Source organism: Brienomyrus brachyistius, chromosome 21 (genome assembly GCF_023856365.1).
Source record: "Brienomyrus brachyistius isolate T26 chromosome 21, BBRACH_0.4, whole genome shotgun sequence".
In the NCBI taxonomy this organism is placed as follows: domain Eukaryota; kingdom Metazoa; phylum Chordata; class Actinopteri; order Osteoglossiformes; family Mormyridae; genus Brienomyrus; species Brienomyrus brachyistius.
Window position 1 is genome coordinate 3,139,673 of NC_064553.1, and position 20,210 is coordinate 3,159,882.

At 46.6% G+C, this 20,210-nt stretch overlaps 3 protein-coding genes across 8 annotated transcripts; 1 reads left to right on the forward strand and 2 right to left on the reverse strand.

Annotated features, from left to right (window-relative positions):
• Positions 1-41: 41 nt before the first annotated feature.
• atg4b (autophagy related 4B, cysteine peptidase) lies at positions 42-4,717 on the reverse strand. 3 transcript variants are annotated; one of them, XM_048989734.1, is made up of 13 exons: positions 4,616-4,717; positions 3,564-3,665; positions 3,367-3,438; positions 3,027-3,125; positions 2,556-2,657; positions 2,357-2,429; positions 2,080-2,159; positions 1,717-1,949; positions 1,407-1,485; positions 1,191-1,336; positions 751-807; positions 455-548; positions 42-190 (listed from the first exon to the last, which is right to left on the reverse strand). In XM_048989734.1, exons 1-13 carry the CDS (start codon positions 4,623-4,625, stop codon positions 117-119), a joined length of 1,221 nt encoding a protein of 406 aa, XP_048845691.1. In that variant the 5' UTR covers positions 4,626-4,717; the 3' UTR covers positions 42-116. The 3 variants fall into 3 exon arrangements, with proteins under 3 accessions (XP_048845691.1, XP_048845694.1, XP_048845693.1); XM_048989737.1 differs by having other exon boundaries at positions 1,717-1,922; positions 4,616-4,716; XM_048989736.1 differs by lacking the exon at positions 4,616-4,717 and adding an exon at positions 4,016-4,608.
• Positions 4,718-5,452: 735 nt separating this feature from the next.
• thap4 (THAP domain containing 4) lies at positions 5,453-9,498 on the forward strand. Of its 4 annotated transcripts, XM_048989732.1 has the most exons (7): positions 5,455-5,654; positions 6,246-6,552; positions 6,655-6,949; positions 7,883-8,039; positions 8,136-8,245; positions 8,737-8,840; positions 8,923-9,498. In XM_048989732.1, the coding sequence occupies exons 1-7, from the start codon at positions 5,578-5,580 to the stop codon at positions 9,037-9,039; spliced, it is 1,167 nt and encodes a 388-aa protein (XP_048845689.1). In that variant the 5' UTR covers positions 5,455-5,577; the 3' UTR covers positions 9,040-9,498. The 4 variants fall into 4 exon arrangements, with proteins under 4 accessions (XP_048845687.1, XP_048845688.1, XP_048845689.1 ...); XM_048989730.1 differs by having other exon boundaries at positions 5,453-5,654; positions 6,246-6,949; XM_048989731.1 differs by having other exon boundaries at positions 5,454-5,654; positions 6,339-6,949.
• LOC125716906 (bcl-2-related ovarian killer protein homolog A-like) lies at positions 9,263-18,283 on the reverse strand. Its single transcript, XM_048989739.1, has 5 exons — positions 17,889-18,283; positions 17,029-17,394; positions 15,597-15,725; positions 11,954-12,117; positions 9,263-10,387 (listed from the first exon to the last, which is right to left on the reverse strand). Exons 2-5 carry the CDS (start codon positions 17,249-17,251, stop codon positions 10,262-10,264), a joined length of 642 nt encoding a protein of 213 aa, XP_048845696.1. The 5' UTR covers positions 17,252-17,394; positions 17,889-18,283; the 3' UTR covers positions 9,263-10,261.
• Positions 18,284-20,210: the final 1,927 nt, after the last annotated feature.

Below are 20,210 nucleotides of genomic sequence, written 5' to 3' on the forward strand. Positions count from 1 at the left end.
TTACAAAGCTGAGCTGACCAGAGGGGCCGGTCCGATTTCTACCCCCCCCCCCAAATCCCTCCCCCACTGCGCCACCCACAAGGTCTCTCCGTACTCGAGTATGGAAACACGCTGCTTCACAGAGACAGGATCTCGAATTCCTCATCCTCGGAGTCAAAGAACCGCTCCAGCCGGTCTGAGTCAGAGAAATCTGTGGGGGGGGGGGGGGGGGGGGGGAGAGAAGGAGGAGGAGGAACGCCATCAGCGGGTCTAGTCTGGGTCAGGGGGCTCCTACACTTAAAGAGGGTGACTCATTTCTAAATGCACACTGAAAAGGCGTGTATGCGAGCTGCAACGTGCGCGGAGGCAGGGCGAGGCCTGGATGCCTCTGTGTTGTGGCTTTCGTTAAGATGTTTGCCGTTTGTGAATATGAAGTATGAGAATGTGAATCTGGGTTGGGGGGAGGAGCACTGACCTGGGGTTAGGTTGAGCACGTCAGCACTGGCATAATGTGATGGCTGACTGTCGACCAGCTCAAACATGGGGAGGGCCTCTCTGCTGCAGGACATCTGGAAGAATCGGGAGCCCTTAGTGCATATACATGGCCAGTGTTTATGAGACATGCAGTCAGTACACCGGGGGAGGGAGCTCACCCAACCCCGCACATACACAATGTGGGGCTACCTCCACCTAGATGGGTGGTAATACTGTTGTACGTTCCCATGCATGACATTAATGTCCAGTGTGACTGACTGGAACCCCCCAGCCTACCTTTCGGATGCGCATACACCAGTCATCAAAGTCCTCCTCCGTCTGACAGAAGAAGCCCTGTTGGGTCCAAACGGAAAAGGAAGCTTTCGGATTCTGGGATGTCCTACTAAACAATCTGCCAAAGTGTGTTTCGCTCATGGTCGACGTTAGCTACAATTAACCATCTCAAATTACATCTGTTATTTCCAGACATTCACAAAATGCTGCTGATTGACTTTGAAAGGGTGATTAACGGCTGTCATGATGTGAAAAAGATGCTTGACTTATACAGTAAGTGAATAGCCAGTTACTCCCACAGGAAGAAGCCTGACTGAATACATGCTTGTGTTTGTATAGATTTTCTCAGCGGCCATATTTACATATAAAGACTAATATGGAGGATAGAAAGTTCTGGTGTCGTCAGCTCAGTCCGGGGCTGGGCAGATGGGGCTTCGGCATACCACTGCGATGGAGGGGTCCAGCTCCCGGATGTTCATCCTACACGGCGGATGCTGACAGTGATAGGTGTCGTCCGGCACCTGACCATCATGGGATGGCTCCACAGCAACCTGGGTGGTGTGGGGGTCCAGGTAGATGAGCTCCTCACCTGGGGGAGGAGGGGTCAGGTCCAGCTCTGGTCGAACCCCCAAGCGGCCCACCCAGGCAGCAGAACTCACCCACAAAGCCGATGAAGTAGTGAGCGCTGTTGGGTTTCCCTCCTATGACGCCAAGAGCCTGAGGCAGCATGAAGCACTGCTGCTCCCAGGAAGACAGGTGTCAGTACTGCGCGGAGCGGTACGGTCCGTCACCAGCTTCGATGATGATCGCGAAGCTCCAACACCCATCATGCTTCTATGTGTACGAATCCATGTGCCTTGAGTTTATTAATAGCTGTCCTAGTAGCTTGCGAACACGGGATGCGTCCATCGATGGGTGAAATATCAGGCGAAAGACGCCAGTCGCGGTGCGGGGGGGACGGAGGCCTACCTTCAGCGTCTCCATGTAGGCCTCGTTGATGTCGCTGAGGCCCAGGCGTAGCGGGATCAGCAGTACCAGTGGCTTCCACAGCACCATCTCCTCCACGGCCATGGCGCATGCCCCCTCCAGGCAGCCGTTGAGCCCCCGCTGCGGGTCAGGTTCCGGCTCGGAGCAGGCGGCCCCCGCATAGTCCAACCAAGGCATACACAGCCTCTCTGAGACAGGACGATGCGGGACACGGTCTGCACTCCATTACCCACGTACCAAAACCGTCTTTCCTGTCCGATTTCCTTTAAGGTCATGCGCATTTATATCTTACGCTAAGTGCTAGCTAAAAGCATAATGTGTGCGGGCGTCGCTCCAGGCACTCACTTATCTCCTCGATGACCACAGTGTTATCCATGGCTACATGAACAGCCAATCGGCTCCAAGAATCGAAAATGGACAGCTTCCTGATAGGGAGGGAGACACACGTGACCTTGATTCCGGATCTCGGTGACGTAGGAAAGTCACGACATGTAGACGTCAGAGTGCCACGAGTAACGGGGCCCTCGAATGAAGATTAAAATGCTCTGCTCGTAATTTTGACGCGTCCTCCACGATACAGAAACGCCACTGCGTCTATATTACAGGTACGATCGACACTCACTTGAGAACCTGCGCCACTGTGTTGGGTCCATACCACTGGCCGATAGATTTCCCCTCTCCGACGCCCATCTGGGCTACAGGAAGTGAGCGCAGGGGAGGAGATGGCTCAGAGAAAGGGACTGTTCACTCTGCTGCGTTTCACACATGCAACACAGACTGGACAAGGAACAGCAAGAAATGAGCCAGAAATCTTGGCTTACCAATCTGATGTATAGAGTAATAGCAGTCTTTCTTGTCGATAAAAGCACTGAGGATGCTGACATACTCCTCTCTCTGACGCTGGCCCCGATGCCACCTCCAGTCTGCGAAGGACAAATTTACCACCATCTCAGCATGTCGCACAGAGCCAGTCAGTCCCCTGTCTGCCACCAACGCAACAAGCCAAGCTGCTTGACCCAAATGCCTTCAGTTATTAATGGAAAGAATTCTGTGCCACTCTTCTTTCACTCAATACAACCGCAGGCACTAAATATTTAGAACATTCTAGAACAATCTGGTTAGAAGGATCATTTTAAATGAGGTACTTTTGTCTCCCTTAATGGATGAGTAAAATTTTATATTTAACCTTGGTTATGGGGTTAAAAAATTACTACTTCCTGTTGATCTAAGGGGGAAAAAAAACAATTAAGGATTCTTTATAACCATTGTAACGGCTGACTGAGCAGAAATACCTCGGCCTAGATGCCTGCAGACCAGGGCCTCAGCTAAGATCATCTGCCCGCACCGAAGCATGCAACCCCAGCCAGTATCTGACGTGGGGCCCGTTCCTCCTGCACCAAGCAGATAAGTCAGTCGTTTATGTCACACTTAATGTTATCATAGTCCATTTTAGAATGTTAGGCTGAGCTGACTTAATACCGCAGCGTTATTTCAGTTCAAATACTTTCCACACATCACATCAAAGTAGCATGTATATAGCGCAGTTCTGCATAAACTGATGACTATAGCACTTCTTTTTTTCCCAAAAATTTAATTTCAGATTTTGTAGATTACTACTTAAAGGACACTCACCAATTGGTTGGAAGTTTTTCCTGTACGTGAACCACAGACGCGAAGAAACATCAGAGAGGATCTCGTCCTTTTCTGCAACGTTAATAAAGGTCAAAGCGTACACGTACACTAAAAGATAAATGCAGCTTTGCCCCCACGGTAATTTTAATGTTGTGTATAATAATGACCGTATATATAGCATGCATTGCCGTTAATACCTGTTAGTGCGCTGAAGTGTCTCCCTAAAATCCACACGGGCTCCGCGGTCTCCGGAAATTCTTCAAACTCACCGAAGCGCAGTGTGTCGTACGTAAGGGTAGCTATGGCACCGGTGCCATTCCGATACACGAGTTCAAGACAGCAAAGGAAGGAGTTCACATCACAATCATATTAAATTCTATATAAATCACTTTCAATAAAACTGCATTTTTATTTTGCACAATAATGGTTTAGATTTAAAAAAGTTCACAGCATATTTCCAATCATTTTACAAGTCCCGTTTTCTGACTGTCTAACTCAAGACAGTGAAATAACATTCTGCAGATACAGTTGCAGCGTCATAGTATATACAGTACAAAAGAAAATCGTCTTTTATGCTGTCTATCTTGGTAACACAACATAAAAGCGACTAGAAACGGCTGGGAAAAATCGGTTGTACCGACTGGCTCACCGTTAAGCATTTATAGGGCTATAGGTACTTCCCAGAGTCTCGTCCGGATGTCACATTTCACAGCACTAAACCCAACCACCGATTCATGTAAAGTCGCAGTCAAACTAACGACTCTTAAATCAGTGTAGATTATTAACGTGTGGTGCAACAGAAGTCTTTATGTCTTTGGCTGAAGTATGACAGCACATCATCATCATCATCATCATCACAATAGCAAGTGACCAAAGAAATGATCAATCGGGACAGGGACAGTGAGGACACACCTATTCGCGTCAAGGACAGATGTCACATAACGAGCCTCAACGTGCCCACAAACCACAGAGCAGAGAGGCGATTTTCAAGATTTGGGCAAAATATATAAAACAACTGGCTACGTACTGGGTCATGAAAACCAAATGAGCCATCTTTTTGTAGCTACATGCACAAGAAACGTGTCGAACTAAAAAATGATCAAAACAAAAAAAGCTAAACCACTTGCTACCCTTCTTTTTAAACGCCAGTCATCGCTACAGGGAGTGAGGTTTTTATTGTTGTTCTACTATGATTAACATGTTGGCAACACAAAATCTGCATTATTGTTTTCTCGTAACGCCGCCTTACCTGCATCCATCCCGTCAATGACTCACCCTACCTTGATGGGCGACCAGGCGTCATGTGGTTGATCGGCAGTAACGGTTTACACCGATTCGTTAAAGGTAAGGAAGAGGGCGGGCCTTATATTGATGCTATCCAATCAAATTGCTAAATTCCCGGAACTTCCACATTTAGTCCAATAAACACGCCAGAATGCATGACGTCGAGGATGAAAACAAATGAGACTTTCGTAAACAGGAAGCTTCCGAGGGTACAGACGTGTCCTGTGATTTGGGTGTCTGTTTATTATAATTCAATATGTATTGCAAAACTTTTTAGGCATCTGCACCGTGAAAATTTGGACGTACTCTAATGTAACTAGCTAAATACAGATATTAAGTTCAAAGGGGAGTTTCATCTTAAAGTACTTAAAGAAATTTCTGCCATGCATGTGTTCGTGCCGTGGAAATTCTATACATTAATAGTTCCTGTGTTTTTCTGACTGTCTTAACATTTTGTACGTTTTCCTTTGGATTGTTATTTTCGCATTGATTTTTTTAATTGGGCAACTATAATTTACACTACATACAGACCTCTTGTATAGTCAATAACATCCGGTCAATAAAATATAGTAGAGAATAAATGTCTGAGGATATTTCAATAGTTCACATCTAGCTTATTAACTTACGAAAAAAATCTCATTAAAATACACGAATTACTAACTTAATATACACGGAACAGTAATAAAAACTACAATAAATGGTAAGTTCCAGTGCGATCAGACATTAAGTTAAAAGAAGCGACATCAGTAATAAATGTGCAAACAAAAACAAACGCCATTGTGCTGTACGTCACAGAGAAACTTGGCTTCATAAAACGTGCAGTGCTCCGCCATTTTCCTGTACGGCCGTGGGACCTCTCTTGGTTAATATCTATTGTAGTGTGGAAATTAGTTATTGCAAGTACCCATTCCATTTTAGCGAGGTAAGATGGTAATCTCATGCGCTGCCGTAAACTGCACTAATCGTCAAGGCAAAGTGGATAAAACCGAGGTGTCATTTCATAGGTAAGGTCAGCATTACCCAAAGCGACGGACGTGGACATTTGGCTTTTAACAATAATGTGTCACTAGGGTGTCATTTAACATACTATAGGAACTGAAGTAGCTATTATCAGCACCTGTCATTAAAGCAGCACTAAAATTGTAGTTAAGTCGTATCCTTGCTAGTTTTACGGACTAAGCAACTTCTACCCGATTTTTGGTGACACGTTTCATGAGGTGGCGTGATGCGCATTCGGTACAGCAGGGGGCAGTATTACATTTCTAATTTCGTCAAGACGGTCTGGAAGCACATCGTGTTCTGCTAGCACAGAATATGTTGAGAGGTGGTTAAAAACGTGATTTGGCTACCAAATGGACAACGTAGTAGTTTGTAATATATACTACACGTTAATTTAAATACATTTGATATTACATAACTGTATTTACGATGTTTTCCTTTGACACCACATTTAAACTATATGAACATCTTTTACTTCTTTTGACACCAGAATTTCTCTTTCACTGGCCCATTATTTCCGTGGCGTTATTGAATCTTTAATATCTTTGTATCTAGAGGATTAAAAGAACAACAAATCTGTCTGCCTACGTTTCCAGGTTCCCCATAAAAAATGCAAGCCGTTTAGCCAAATGGAAACGGGCAGTGAGGCGGGAGAACTGGATGCCCAACAAGTACTCTTTCCTGTGCAGCCAACACTTCACCCCAGACAGCTTCCTGCCGGGCTGTGAGGACCAACACAGGCAGCTCAAGGCCGGGGCTGTGCCGAGCATCTTTGACTTCAGCCCCGTGGACAAGGGCACAAGGGGCAGCCTCCGCAAGAAAATGCTGAGTGCACAGGAGCCAGAGGATGAGGAGGAAGAGGCCTATAAAAGGCCTACGCAGAGTCACAGAGGGCAATCAAAGGCAATAAGAATTTCCTCATTACCGGGTTATAGCAGTCACGCCGGCGCTGTCATCTCTGGTCCTGATACTAACCCAATGGCTCCTGGTGGCCTGCCTCCACAGCCCCTGAGTCAGCAGACTGTAGGAGAGTGGTCTCTGGATGGAGAGCAGGAGGTCTTCAAGCCCTCATCCTGCGACCTCATCGATGCCTTGCACTCTTACAGCAGCACCTCCCGCCAGGAACGAGGCCGCTGCAGGCATTGGGGCAGCCCTGGCAGGGAGGCGTGTGCCAAACCGGGGGAAAGGGCACCCCTCACGGCCAGACCAACAGGGCCACGTTACAGGGCCGTGACACAACGGCGTCACCGGGCAGTATTACAGATACGACGGTTCAGGAGACGTTTGGGATTGCCCACAGGTGACCTGGCTGTGGTGTGGATGGTGCACCTTCCAGAGCTCAGATGAGCCAAAACGATTTAGGCCACAAAAGGCCTCTCATTTAAGTTTCATGTCACTCTGCTGTGCTAACAAAAAGAAAAGTCCACTTGTTTTTAATTTATAAAGATTCTTTATCACACCCACTAAAATGCTAAAAAGTAGTTTACTGGGAGAGCTGGGTTTAATTTATTTATAATACTTTTAGTACAAGATTTAAATTCTGACGTATTACTGATAGAAATGAATGGAAATATAACCACTTTTCAGGAAATGCGCTGAATTATTTGTACCTCATACTGCCACGACAGAGAGCAGAAAACAACGATGCCACGTCATTTCTGCGATCTACTGAGCCAAAGACTACATGTTCCATCATGCCTAGGGGCAGATGGGTGCAATGTAATGACGTAAGAGCAAATTTGTCCTCTGAAGTACGTTCAGATGCGTCGTTACCTTGTCGGCTAGTATATACACATATATCTTTTCACATTTTATTTTGAATTGCGTTTCAATAATGACCTGTCCATTTCAGCACACATCAGGTAATGTTTATCGAAATTCAGATTACAAGCTGTAAAATGACTTTCACTTCTGGCGAGGTAGATGTGTGCTTTATTTTAACATACATATAATAATGTTTGTTTTCGCTTCCAAATGTAATGATTTCCAGCTGATTAGATGGGTAGTTAGTGTCGACCGCGGGCCGTATCGTTGGCTATATAAAATGTATTTTTAATAATCCATGCACTTTTTTCCTTTAAGTGTGATAGCAGTCGAGTGATTTTTAAAAAAAAAAAATTTACTGCTTAATGAAAATTGTGTCATGCGTTGATTTACAGCGAAGCAGGGTTTTAACTGGCAGACACTTGCGGTATAATACGTGTTTTTCCACGCTTCTATCGTGTCCTTGCAGAGGCCCCTGTAAACCCAGCAATCGCGCCCCTCGACTGGCTGCTGGGATCCTGGGAGTCGGACGAGCCGGGGGAGGGCTCCTTCCCCACCATCGCGCCCTTTCGCTACACCGAGACGCTGCACTTCAGCCAGGTCGGCCAGCCCGTGATCAACTTCATGTAAGAGCGCCGCCGCGCATACACGCGATGAATCGAGCGCCACCTACCGGCACCGCGGCAGCCTGTGACGCGAATTCGCCTCCTGTGTCCATGCAGGTTCAATGCCTACCACGCAGAGAGTAAAAAGCCACTGCACAGAGAGTGCGGCTTCATTAGGATTCAGCCTGGGACCAACAGAGTGGCTTTCATCATCGCCCAGAACTCAGGTACTCAAAAAAAAAAAACCTCTCAGTCCAGACATCCCATCTTTGGGATATTGATTTCGGGTAGGCAGATGAGGGGCAACCAGGAGGGTGGGGATGCTGGTGGGGTTTGGTAATACCGTATGTATGTTGCCGACAGGGGTGGGTGGACAGGCAAGGTTTGCTGACTGGGGCTAGAGCGTGGTGCAAAAATTTGTGTTGAGGATGCAGAGGTTAACTTCTTGCCGGCTAATTTTACCACCACTGAATAGCGGAATGACAGGTTTCCGGGACATTGTGTATCATTTGTGGGAGTCAGGGAACTGCTGTTGATTTGTGGGAGACTCCTGGAACTTCCGGGAGAAGTGGGATGTCTGTCAATCCAAATTCTTCCATCAGTTTCTTAAATACTATATAATGTCTAAATATTGACATCTTCCAAGCAGATTGGTAGTAGCTTACATCCATGTCCAGAACTGCCATTGAGCTAAATGCTGAGGGTGGGGTCTCCCCAGGCCTGGTGGAGATCGAGGAAGGTGAGCTCGCCGGCCAGCTGCTCTCCCTGCAGAGCCAGGCCCTCGCCAGGACCTCCTTCGCCAAGGAGCCTCATGTCCAGCAGGTAAAGTCTGGAAACGCCGGTCCTGATTGGCCCAGCCCCTTTCCCACTAATGTGCTCTCACTCCTGCCCGTTCGTATCTCAGATCTCCAGGCTCTTCCAGCTGAGGGCAGACGGCAAACTGGAGCAGACGGTCTCCATGATGACGGGGGACCAGCCACTGACGCAGCACTTACACATTACGTACCGGCGGTCTTCCTGATGAGCTGGGCCCACGGCGCCCCCTCCAGGCACAGGGTTTAGTTGTAATATATATTCACTTTACTCAGGACAAACTGACAATAGTGGCAACCTTGAAAATCCACGTCATGATGGAATGGCACTATATACATTGTCAAATACCATGTTTTATATACTGTTTTACTGCAGTGCCAAACTCTGATCGCTACACTTGGGTTTTATTAAAAAAAACACACACACACCTCTTAGATATCAGCCATTAATTCGGCGGAAACTCTTTACTGGCCCGATTTCAGATCGTACAGCATTTATTTGACTGCATTTTTTTTCTTATTGAAATGATTCTGGAGGGGTTTGTGTAATCACTTGTTTGTACTGGTAGCTGGTGCTTTGTATTAAGTCTTCGGACACTAGTGATTTGTGAAGTTAGTATGAAAGTACGTGTGAACGACAAGGCTCATTAAACAGATGTCCAAAATGACATGAAGTGTACGGTGGTCTGTCACAGATCGACGCTTTGGTATGTTTTTAAAAAGGCAGTTTTATTGGAGCCAGAAATGTGTATCTGGTATCGGTACCAGAAATGTGTGATAAATTAAAAGTCATTCACAAAATAAAAAGAATTAAAGGAGAAAGGAAAAAAACACAATTAATCCATGTGCCAAGGGGGGGGTGTGTGAATATTTAATGCTTGGCCCAGTCGCCTCTAAAACAGGCATTAATGGTGTTTTGTGGCCAAAAGCCTCAGATCTCATTTTTTTGGGGGGGGGGGGTCAAGTTCCAGGCCTCTACCGTGTTTTGCGAGTAGTTTTCAGACTTGAGCTGATTTAAGTATTTAAGTATTACAACCAGTCCACACATGCTGCTTTTGGAAGAGCTGGAAGCACATCAGGATGTCTGAGACCAGGCATTTGGACCACCTACACCCCCCACCCCCAAGGGATCTACTGACTCACAGAAAACCAGACAGAGATAGGAGGCCTGTCCATAATACTATGGGGAGGAGCTGGACTTGTTTGTTACGCCTGGAAGGTCTGTTGAAGCTGGGAAGAATAAACCCATATTGGAGGGGGCGGGGGGGGGGGGGGGAGCTGAATAGTGACGACGACATTGTGCTTGAAAGACGAGCTTCTGTGATGCTGGTAACAGGCATAGGAGCAGGGCGATCCACAGAGTCGCGCTGGTGGCAGAGCCTCTGTCAGCCTCCTGTGGCTGTGCCCACGCCCCTCCCAGTGGTCCTGCGCTCACCGCTCCCGGAGCAGGTAGAAGACGACAGCTTTCAGGAAGTGGCCGCAAGTGCAGGCAGCAGACACCAGCCAATGGGAGCGGAAGCTGGGGTCAGAGTTCACCACGCATTTTGTGATGTCCGTCTGGGGGAGGGACGAGAGAGCAGACTGTCATTTGATGTCATTCCTGGACCTCTGCAGGCTGCCAGACACAAGACACTGTGATGTCTCCATCCCCAATTCCCTAAACGCCCCCCCCCCCCCTGCCAGCACTTTCTTCGGCCCCCGCTCTTACTGGCAGCATTAGACTTGCATAAGAAGGGGAAGTGGGCTTGTTGATGGCATGCGAGCACGTGGCTTTGCCAGTGTGACAAGCAGCTCCGTTATCTTCAGCGTACATGTCAGCGTACATGTCGACACCTTCAGCCAACCTCTGCTTAAGATGGCAGCCATGAGGATTTCCCCGACAAGCCCTGCCAGATGGCCAGGGAAGTCACTCTGTTTTTGCCACTGGCCGTCTAAACGCTCGCCCTGAGGATGGGTACAAACTTGCTGGCACTTCAGAAGAAAGTTCCGCTTTCAGATGAAAAAGCTAAAGCATCAAACAGGTCGATGTGCGTGTTGCGAGCTGCAGACAGCTCACACATGGTTATGCAACAGGAACTCTACTGGAGTAGATAGGATATTTTCACGGCAAAGGCTATTTATTACAACACCGTTTACTAACGAACATAAGGGCACCATACATGGGCCTAGGAATGGTTGATCATCCATCTTAATTATGCGGCCCGGTTGCAGGACACAAACAGGACATACCACCCCCATCTCTAAAATCTCTGTTAGCCGGTGGTCTTGGTCCCCCGAATTCAGTGCTCTGCCAGACCCCAGTTCCTCTGAGCCTCAGGCTATGAGTGGACGTATGAGGAACAATATTACCCCATGACCATCTCCACCAAATGTGCCGTAGATGGGGCAGGGAGACGTGGGATCCACAGGTTGTTTGCGACTAGTGCGCACTAAACCGAAACAGGCAACCTACAGTCATGAATCATTCAATGAGGCATAACAAGCCAAGCCACAGTTACAAGTAAAGACGAGTTCAGTTCACCTGCCGGTACAGGGCCTCCGACTTGTAAATGCATGAGCCTCCCATTTCTGCAGAACTGTAAACCATTACAAAGTGTCATGACAACCCAAATCCAGTATTTCAGTAAGCACTACCAGAACACGCTCAGGATTCATACATATTTCCCAAGAAGGCCTAGTCTGGATTCGTACATATTTCTTCAGTAAGCATGCTCAGAATCCGTATGAACTTCCTGCCTAAGCATGCTCAGGATTTGTATGTACTTCCTATAGATCTGCCCAGAACTTGTACAGAGTTCCTGTAGGCCTGTTTGGGATTCATTTGCATTTCCTGTAGGCCTGCTCCGGACTTGTACACACTTCCTGTTGGCCTGTTTGGGATTCATTCGCATTTCCTGTAGGCCTGCTCCGGACTTGTACACACTTCCTGTAGGCCTGCTCGGGATTCATTCTCACTTCCTGTAGGCCTGCTCGGGATTCATTCACACTTCCTGTAGGCCTGCTCGGGATTCATTCTCACTTCCTGTAGGCCTGCTTAGCTGTTGCCCCACACCCCATCAGCTACAGCTCTGTCCAACAGGACCCAGGTATCGCAGGATAGTGTTGGGATTGACAATGACTTACCCAGCCTCCTCTCCTCTTCAGCCACAATGTCAGGCTCTTGCGGACAAACTCTCCCAGGCAGTCGACGATAGTGTGAACCATGGCGGGCTGCCCATGTCGCACGCAGTCCACGGCCAGGGCTCCGGCCACGGCGTACAGCGACACCACCTTGCCCCACGTGATGCCTGCAAGAGTCGGGTACGGTCACGTAACGGCACCGTTTGTCTCACACCCCCCATCTGCGGCTCACGCAGACAGCAGAAGATGCGGAGGCGTCCATGCCAATGAAGCAGCCTCTTTACACATTGCGACTGCATGCTCATTCGGATGAGCTGCTGGAGTCACAGGCCTCCTGCTGTTCATAAAACACAGCTTGCAATGGGCTGTACGCATTCAAAACTGGTTTAGCTTTCGCGTCCAGGTCGCATTCGATGCAATGTGATGGAATTACAGAGCCATGCGAGTACACCAGCCAAGAGCCTCGGGACGTGAGAGGCTACATCTCACGTAAACAGGATGTGCTTCTCAAGCTTACGTACAGCAGAAGGGTCCAACCCATGATAATAGGATTTGTTCTCCTACAGTTAAATGATGGCAGTCCAATTTGACTTCTCAAGGTCAGTACCGGTCAAAGCCCATATGGTTCCCTAGGTAAGCTCCACCCACGGCGCCCTCAGTCCAACACACAGTGAAACTGGCGGCGAAATCGGCACCCCCTGACTCTGCCACATAATGGTTATTGGCTCCATACAAGGCTACAAATTGTACCTCTTCACCACTTCTTGTACAAACCAGAATCTTAGCTGAGGTTTTCCTGAAACTTTGAGCCAGGTCACCCAGGTTAAATGGTCAGGGGCTGCTGGATTTAAAATACCCTAAGAGTTCAGAACAGACTGATCTCCTCTCAAAGAATATCCAAATGCTCCACCAGTAAACCAATTAAGAACAAAGTTGTGCCTGGGTTTCTACATCGTTAGAGGGAATGTCTTGAGTTTCCCAGAGTTGGGCAACCAAATGCAGGCATTTCTCTGTAACCTCACTCAATAGTTTGGAGGGAGAGTGGTTTGGGGGGGAGGGGGGGGGCGACGACACATAATACGTCAGGCAGGCAAGACTCTGACATGCCAGCGTAAAATCTATCCATATTTGGGTAGAGGAGGTCTACCCAACCTTACATCAACTTTTAATGCTTGCTTGACTTTTTTTTTTTAAATATACAGCAAGCTGTCTAGACACAAGGAAAGACTTTTCATTTTTTGTTAAACATTCACCGGAAGAAATGTGTCTTTTATTTGAAGCTTCCTTTAGCTCTGAATTGCAGGTTTCCCCTCTTTGAATGGAAAAGGCTGTATGTAACCGTCTCTGAGGAAAAAAATGGCGTGACCCTACAGCTGAAAGCCATACTGCTAAATATAGGGGCCGATTTAGCGAAACGACAATCAAATTCCTCAAAGACTAACAAGACTCAGACTTACTGGCTAGAACCAAGATTATTCTAAGCTCTATTGTGTTTTTACTCAAGTCAGCTTAGGCATTAGCCTGAATGCTGATGTTCACTAAATTTTCACTGTGGTTTAATTGTACATTTCACGTGAAAGATGTTTTGGTGATTGGCTGATAAAGCTGTAATTAAAATAGACTAAAAAAATTGACTAAAACAATATGGATTTTTCTAAAAACGAATAGTACAAAATACAATCGAATTCCTTATATTTGCTGAAAAAATGTCTCATTTCACATTCAACATTTCAAATGACTAACTAAAAACACGTTTTTCTAAGAGCCAATCAAACCTAATTAATCATAAAGAAACAGTAGATTTTCTTTGGCTCCTTGACAGACAAGGACCACGCAAAACAACAACTACAGAGCTTTAAACTTCATTTCCTGGTTCCTTTCAGCAACTATCGCCTTCTGCCCGGGGAGGTCCTCCCATGGCTGTGCGAGAGGGCAGCCCTAGGATGGAGCAGGGAGGTCCTCCCATGGCCGCCAGCTATTGCAGGAAGTGATGTCACTGACCTTTGACCTGCCTCTATGGAATCCAGGTTACACATCCAGTTAGGCCCTGGGCCTCAATCTAAAGCCTTAAAAAGAAAGCCAGGCACAATACTGTAGCCGTTACAACGTCCTCGGAGATCCACTTCAGGAGATTCTGGGAAGTCGCTGAAGCTCTGCAGTTTCTAAGGGGGCTTTCTCACTAGGGGAGGTTCTAATGCAAGGGAAGATCCGGGGCTGAGTTCAAGATTTAAAAGAAGAAAATTCTGTCCATCTGTTCCATCCCAAACGCATTAGTTCTGTACCCTTCGCGGCTCTGAATTCGGCATTACCCGACCCTGGCATCACCACTGTTCCTCATACTCTTTTTAAAATGTGCCTGCCGGAAGGGTGGTGGACCACATGACTGACTGTCAATCCACAACCACAATGCGGTAAGAGGGACCAGGAACAGAGCAGCAATGCGGTAAGAGGGACCAGGAACAGAGCAGCAATGCGGTAAGAGGGACCAGGAACAGAGCAGCAATGCAGCAGAAGCTCAGACGGCAGCACTGACTGCGGCGGCCCTGCGTGTCTGCGCATCCGCGCGAATGGTTAGCGCAGATAGCATGTCGTAGCGGCTAACAAGCAGTCATCCAGCTGTTAGGCACTTCTTACGACATCATACATTTTGCTCCATTAGCGTCTCTGGCAGTCTGGAAAAGTCAAAGCTGCTTTGGCAAAATGTAAGCGAGAGAGAGAGAGAGACTGCTGCATGTCTACACATGTTACGTGTTTGTTTGGTATGTTTTCTGGTAACTGGGGCTCCTGGCACACCCATCGATTGCTAACGGTTGAGCAAAAGCCTAAGGGAAAGGAATGATCTTTTGGCATGTAATGGCTCTCCACCCCTCCCTACAACACATACCTACCTGCAGGACTGACCACAATCTGCAATCCTTACTCAGCCCTTTCATGCACAGATAAAAGCTACAAATGTGCTTCCTTCGCATCATAGGACTGTTAGCAACCTTTTCATACTCAAAGCAGTGAATGTCCTCCCAAGGTGACAACAGGGACCTTCTGACAATCATTCATCCTAAACCAGCAGAGGAGCACATACCAGGTCAGCAGAGCCCTCCTCCCCGCACAAAAGAAAAAAAAAGCGTTCAGGATACCAAAAGCACTCTTTTTCCCAAGGTGTGCTGAGATTTTGTTTACATGGCAGACGCCCCATGTTCTCCCCAGAGCCCTTCCTGACGTTAACCAGAATAAGAGGTTTGTCCTAAAGACGGACTTTAAAATCGCCACGGCTTAAGCTATTTTTAAAAAGTCTCTACTAAGTGAGGCCAAGCCCCTGCACGAAGCGTTTACAATAAGTGTGACAAATCGGCCTGTTCTCGGCGCACTTGGATTCCCTGTGGCAACAGGCAAGCATTTGCATTGAAATGTCTCGCCTGTAGAAAAGGGGAGCGACTACAGCATGACTACGCACGATCTGCACACCCTAGCGACTCCTAGAATGCTCGAGGCGGTGGTAGGAAGGAAGAAACAAAACAAGAAACATTTTAGAAATCCGCAAAGCCTTTGTGACGTTGTGGAATGATTGCTGGAGGTTCCCCAGCCCTGGTCTCAGCAATGCCACCCCCCCCCCCCCGCCCCCCCCCCCTGCCCCGCAGCAGAAACTTACCTGAGGTGAAGATCTCCTCGGCAACAGCCAGGTAGGCGTCCGACACCGCGGTTTCAGAGGCCACGGTGATGTTCAGCTGCCGCGCCACATTACGGTAAACACTGGGCCGCAGATACTCCAACTCATCACCTGCACCAGGGGAGTTAAACAAATCACTTTGCGTGGCACTATGTGTGCGTGTGTGTTATGTATATATTACATCGCAGGGACCAAATGTCCCCACAGTGTCGTAAAAACCTGTCATTTACATGTTGTGGGGACTATCGTTTCAGCACCCACAAGGAGAAATTCAACCTGTAAAAATCTTAGTTTGTAAAAAAAAAAAAAAAAAAAAAAACTAAAAATGCCCAAAGTCTTGTATTTTGTTTGGTTACTTATGGTTAAGTTTAGGGCTGGGTGGGGGTTAGCTTGTCATTGTTGGGATTAGGGTTTTCCCCATGGAAATGAATGGACAGACTCCAATTCCCACAAAAACATGAATACAAACTTGTGTGAGATAGTGTGCCACTGCCAATCAGTAAAAAAGAATCTCTCTGAGAACAGGCCAGGCCTACTTATACACATTAAATTATGTTGAGCGAAAACGCAACTTAAACTTATTTTAAAATATCTTAAGAAGAAGTCAGGCTACTATACACAACCCTACTCAAGAGATTATAGCCCTAAAGCGGCGACAGGTTAGTAAAATGCTTCTACACTCTCTAAAGGTGACTTAACTCCGTAACAGCAAGTTGAAGTACAGATATCTTTCACATAACACCTGTATGTCGCGCGTTTTGTGCAGCATGCCTGAGGTTTGCACAATAACCGGGTGACCGTGAGCGTTTGCTTTACTGCGCACAGGTGCAGCACGTGCTTTCATACTCCACATACAGACATTTTGGAAATAATTTCACAGATGGGAAATAAATCAAGAGAGAGAAAATGCAGAAGAGCCCGGCGCTGTGTGTGGCAGAGGGAAACCGCAGAGGGAGCGAGATCTGCGTCTGTCAGACCTCAGTGGGGTTGAAGCAACTGTCAGAGTTTGCCAGGCTTGTTTGGTGGAACCATTGCAAAATGGCTGGTGGGACCAGCGCGATCAGTCGTATTGCCCCCGCCTTTAGGAAGTTCCTGGGAAGCGCTTCGGTTCATCCTGGGAGACCGCAGCCCCGGCAGTCGGGCTTCATACGTGCGAGCTTCGGGGCTGACATCTGAGCAATGACCTAAGGCTGCCAGACCAAACGCCTTACATTCACAGTTTATAAAACTGCCTGAGACTTTCTCACAAACTGATATTGATTCATTGTTAAATCTGTCCGTTTTAGACGGCTGGTAACTGCTTAAAACTGGCATCGCGAATTCAAAAGGGCAAACGCGCAGGTAATCAGGACAGTGGATCAAAATGCAAAGTCCGACCGGTGCCCAGTCAAAGCGATCGCGGCGCCGCACTTACCCAACCAGAGAAGAACCGAGGAGACCTCTGCCAGCGCGCCTCCCGACGCCGAAAGGCTCTGCTCGGGTTTGGACCAGCCAATCCCCGCCCGGTTCAGCCTGGAATGGATGTAGTCTCTGCACAGTGCCTTCGCCTGGGAGACCAGCTCCTTGTCCGTGGGAGAGCGATCGAAGACCTCCATCACCTCAGCCGCAAATACCGAGGAGCGCCGCAGCATTTCCATGCCCCCCCACGGGCGCTCGGGTCCGAATGGAGCGCAAATCTCGACGCGCCGGTTCTCCTCTTCTTTGTAACTTCGCCCTTTTCCAGTACCACCACCTCCCCAAAGACAGGGCACGTCTTGGGACTAAACAGCGGAGTGCCCTTCTAGAAAGTTACAAAAGGCTGTTACATTGCTAGGGATGAATAATAAAAACAGGACGCAGGAGAAAGGGAGGAGTGTCATTCTCTCCGTATTCCGCAGCAAACAGACTGACAGTGTGCATAGGAGACGCACTCATCTCTGCAAAAGGCGTTACCATTGCCGTGTTAAAAAAAATGCATATATAATAGCCCAACTGCTTGAAAGAGGTTCCCCTCGATAGCTATGGGTAGGAGATTGGTATCTCTCCCCCCCAATGCATATAGTCTCTTCCTGTCGGTGACGATGTATTGTATCTCCCCTATAACAGTTTTTATTTGCCCCAATATCAGGATCACTTAGTTAAACTTGTTTAAATATGCACACTAAAATCAAGCAAAGTTCTCTCTCAATAATGTCAACGCATGACACAAACTTGTGTAGTTTAGATGTGTTGTGCAGTTTAGATGTAATCACATTCAGTATTGGAAGTGCATTGAAGCACGAAAATAAAACCTACCTGTAATTCGTTGTTAATTGACAAGGTGTCGCTCCGAGGCAAACAATTTCATGCAGTCTATATGCTCTTCATTCATTTCATACTCGGTTTTCGCCATCAAAATGTAAAATTACTGGACATTTTATAAAAGCAGCTAGCCTCCAAGCCTGAAATGTGCAGAAGAGTGCGCTACAGTAAAATATTTTTCATTTGCGATGAGACTCACAGCCTGTGTTAAATTCTTTGGCAAAGTGCATCTTCACCGCATTTTTAGTGAGAAAGCCGCTTGATGTGCTGTTTGGCCAGCTGGTCCACCTGTACAAAGCGGATAACTGTTGTTGGACAGAGAAAGCAATTCCTTTGAAATGCGTCGTCTTTGCGACGGCAGTCATGTTTTGTTATATGTGATTCTGTTTTTTCTCATATAGGCGGAGTAAAGGGAGATTACATTCCGGGGCTCCACCTCCCCGATCCTTATCTCAGTCATGGCTTTGCAGGAGTTTCCTCGAGGTTTGGAGGGGAAACCGCTGTGTTTGTCTGAAAACCACACTGAAATGGCTTTACAGTGGTGTCAAAGATGCGTTTCCAACGGTATAACAAATATATATTACACACACACACACATATATATATATAGCTTATGTATATTAAATGTGTGTGTTACATTTTTGGAACGTACCGAACATAATACACGTATTTGTCTGTCAAGTTGAAACATTGCCATTTTTATAGTAAAAATAGAGGTCAGGACCACAAACACACCGGCTGCAGTTATTTCTGCTTAAAACTTATGTTTACTGTGGGCCGATTCAAGTTTCACCTCAGTTGTTTCGCAATTTTTTTTTATTAAAGTTCAGGCATTATGCAATCACTGCTAATTTAGGCGTTATCTCACCCTCCGTGATCTTCCATCTTCTCGCAACGTTGGGAGGGCTTGTGGATAATGGCGTGCAGAGGCAGGAGGGGAAACGTAGGCGAGTTCGCCCTCTGTTTAGGATACAAACTTGATCTTCGCAGATGCCAAATTAGGTAAAGCAATGTCCGAATGCTGCTTGAACTACCAACACTGGTGACGTCCAGTGCAGGGGGGGGGTCGTCCTCAAAATTCCTTAAAGCTCATGACGCTCTCAAGAGTTAATCGTTTAGTGTCGTGCGCTGTATGCTTACAATATAAATTGTCTGCACCCAGCGCTAAACACCAGTCCAAGTTAGCAGTAAAAAAAAAGTTATCTTGGGTTATTGAGCTGATGTGTCCATTTGTGTGGGAAGTAACAGCAGCTGATCTTTTTTTAGATGTAAGCCATTTATTTGCCCATATTAGGACAATTATCTATAACAGATCTCACGTAATGAGAAGGACTCAAAGAGATGCCCATGGAAGTAATTTGGAGACTGCTTATAACATTTTAACCATCAAAGCTTTGTTAAGTATCTTGGTTGTAGCGCCTACAATTTTAACACACCAGCGTAAAGAAGGATGGTAAATTACGGCCAGCTTCTACGTGCGGACTTCGCCGATGCCTTATTTATAAAAAGAAAAACTACCTTCCTTAACAGCCTGATCCTTGATGTCACTGTCACTTTTCGTTTAGTCATTAGTCGTACTTGTAGCTCTGTGACAAGTGTTGACGTCTGGTTATGTTATCGAAACGGAAGCCGAGTTTCCTAAAACACAACTCCAAGCCATCACAGAAGCTCAGACGAACTTATCCCAAGCTGACAGAATGTAACTTTTTTTTCATCTCCACAAGTTTTGGAACATTAGTTTACGATAACGTGGGGCAATGGAGCTAGTCACGTGATTGATTTTAGAAATTATAACCACAGACATAAATTGACCTGAAATGTAATATTGTGCTTTGTTAAACTGAACAATGTTTAAGGAAACTTATGATCGTTACAATCGCATGTGTCCCTATAACTGGCTATAATTATATAGAATTTTCAAAATCCTCTGCCCTTGATAGGCTAAGCATAGCCCTTCATCTGTACATTAGAAAAGTTCATTTAAACGGCACTTTCCCAGTGCTATTTGGTGACAGTGTGTTGCCATATCACCGATCGTTGCAGCATAATGTTACATTCTCGGCAAGATTAGATTAAATAAAACAAAACTTAATTCGGTAACACTTTGCTTGGCGGAGCACAGATAATACAGTATTATACTATTAGTTACATATTAATTAACTACAAATGAAGTCTTAGTTACATACTGATCTCATGTTAATTCATCATTAATGAATCATGATGCATCCTTCATACCAAGCAGTTACTATATTTATTACAATATCTGTTAATTCTGTAAACCGTCGTGAACTACTGAAGGAACAACTGTCATGAATA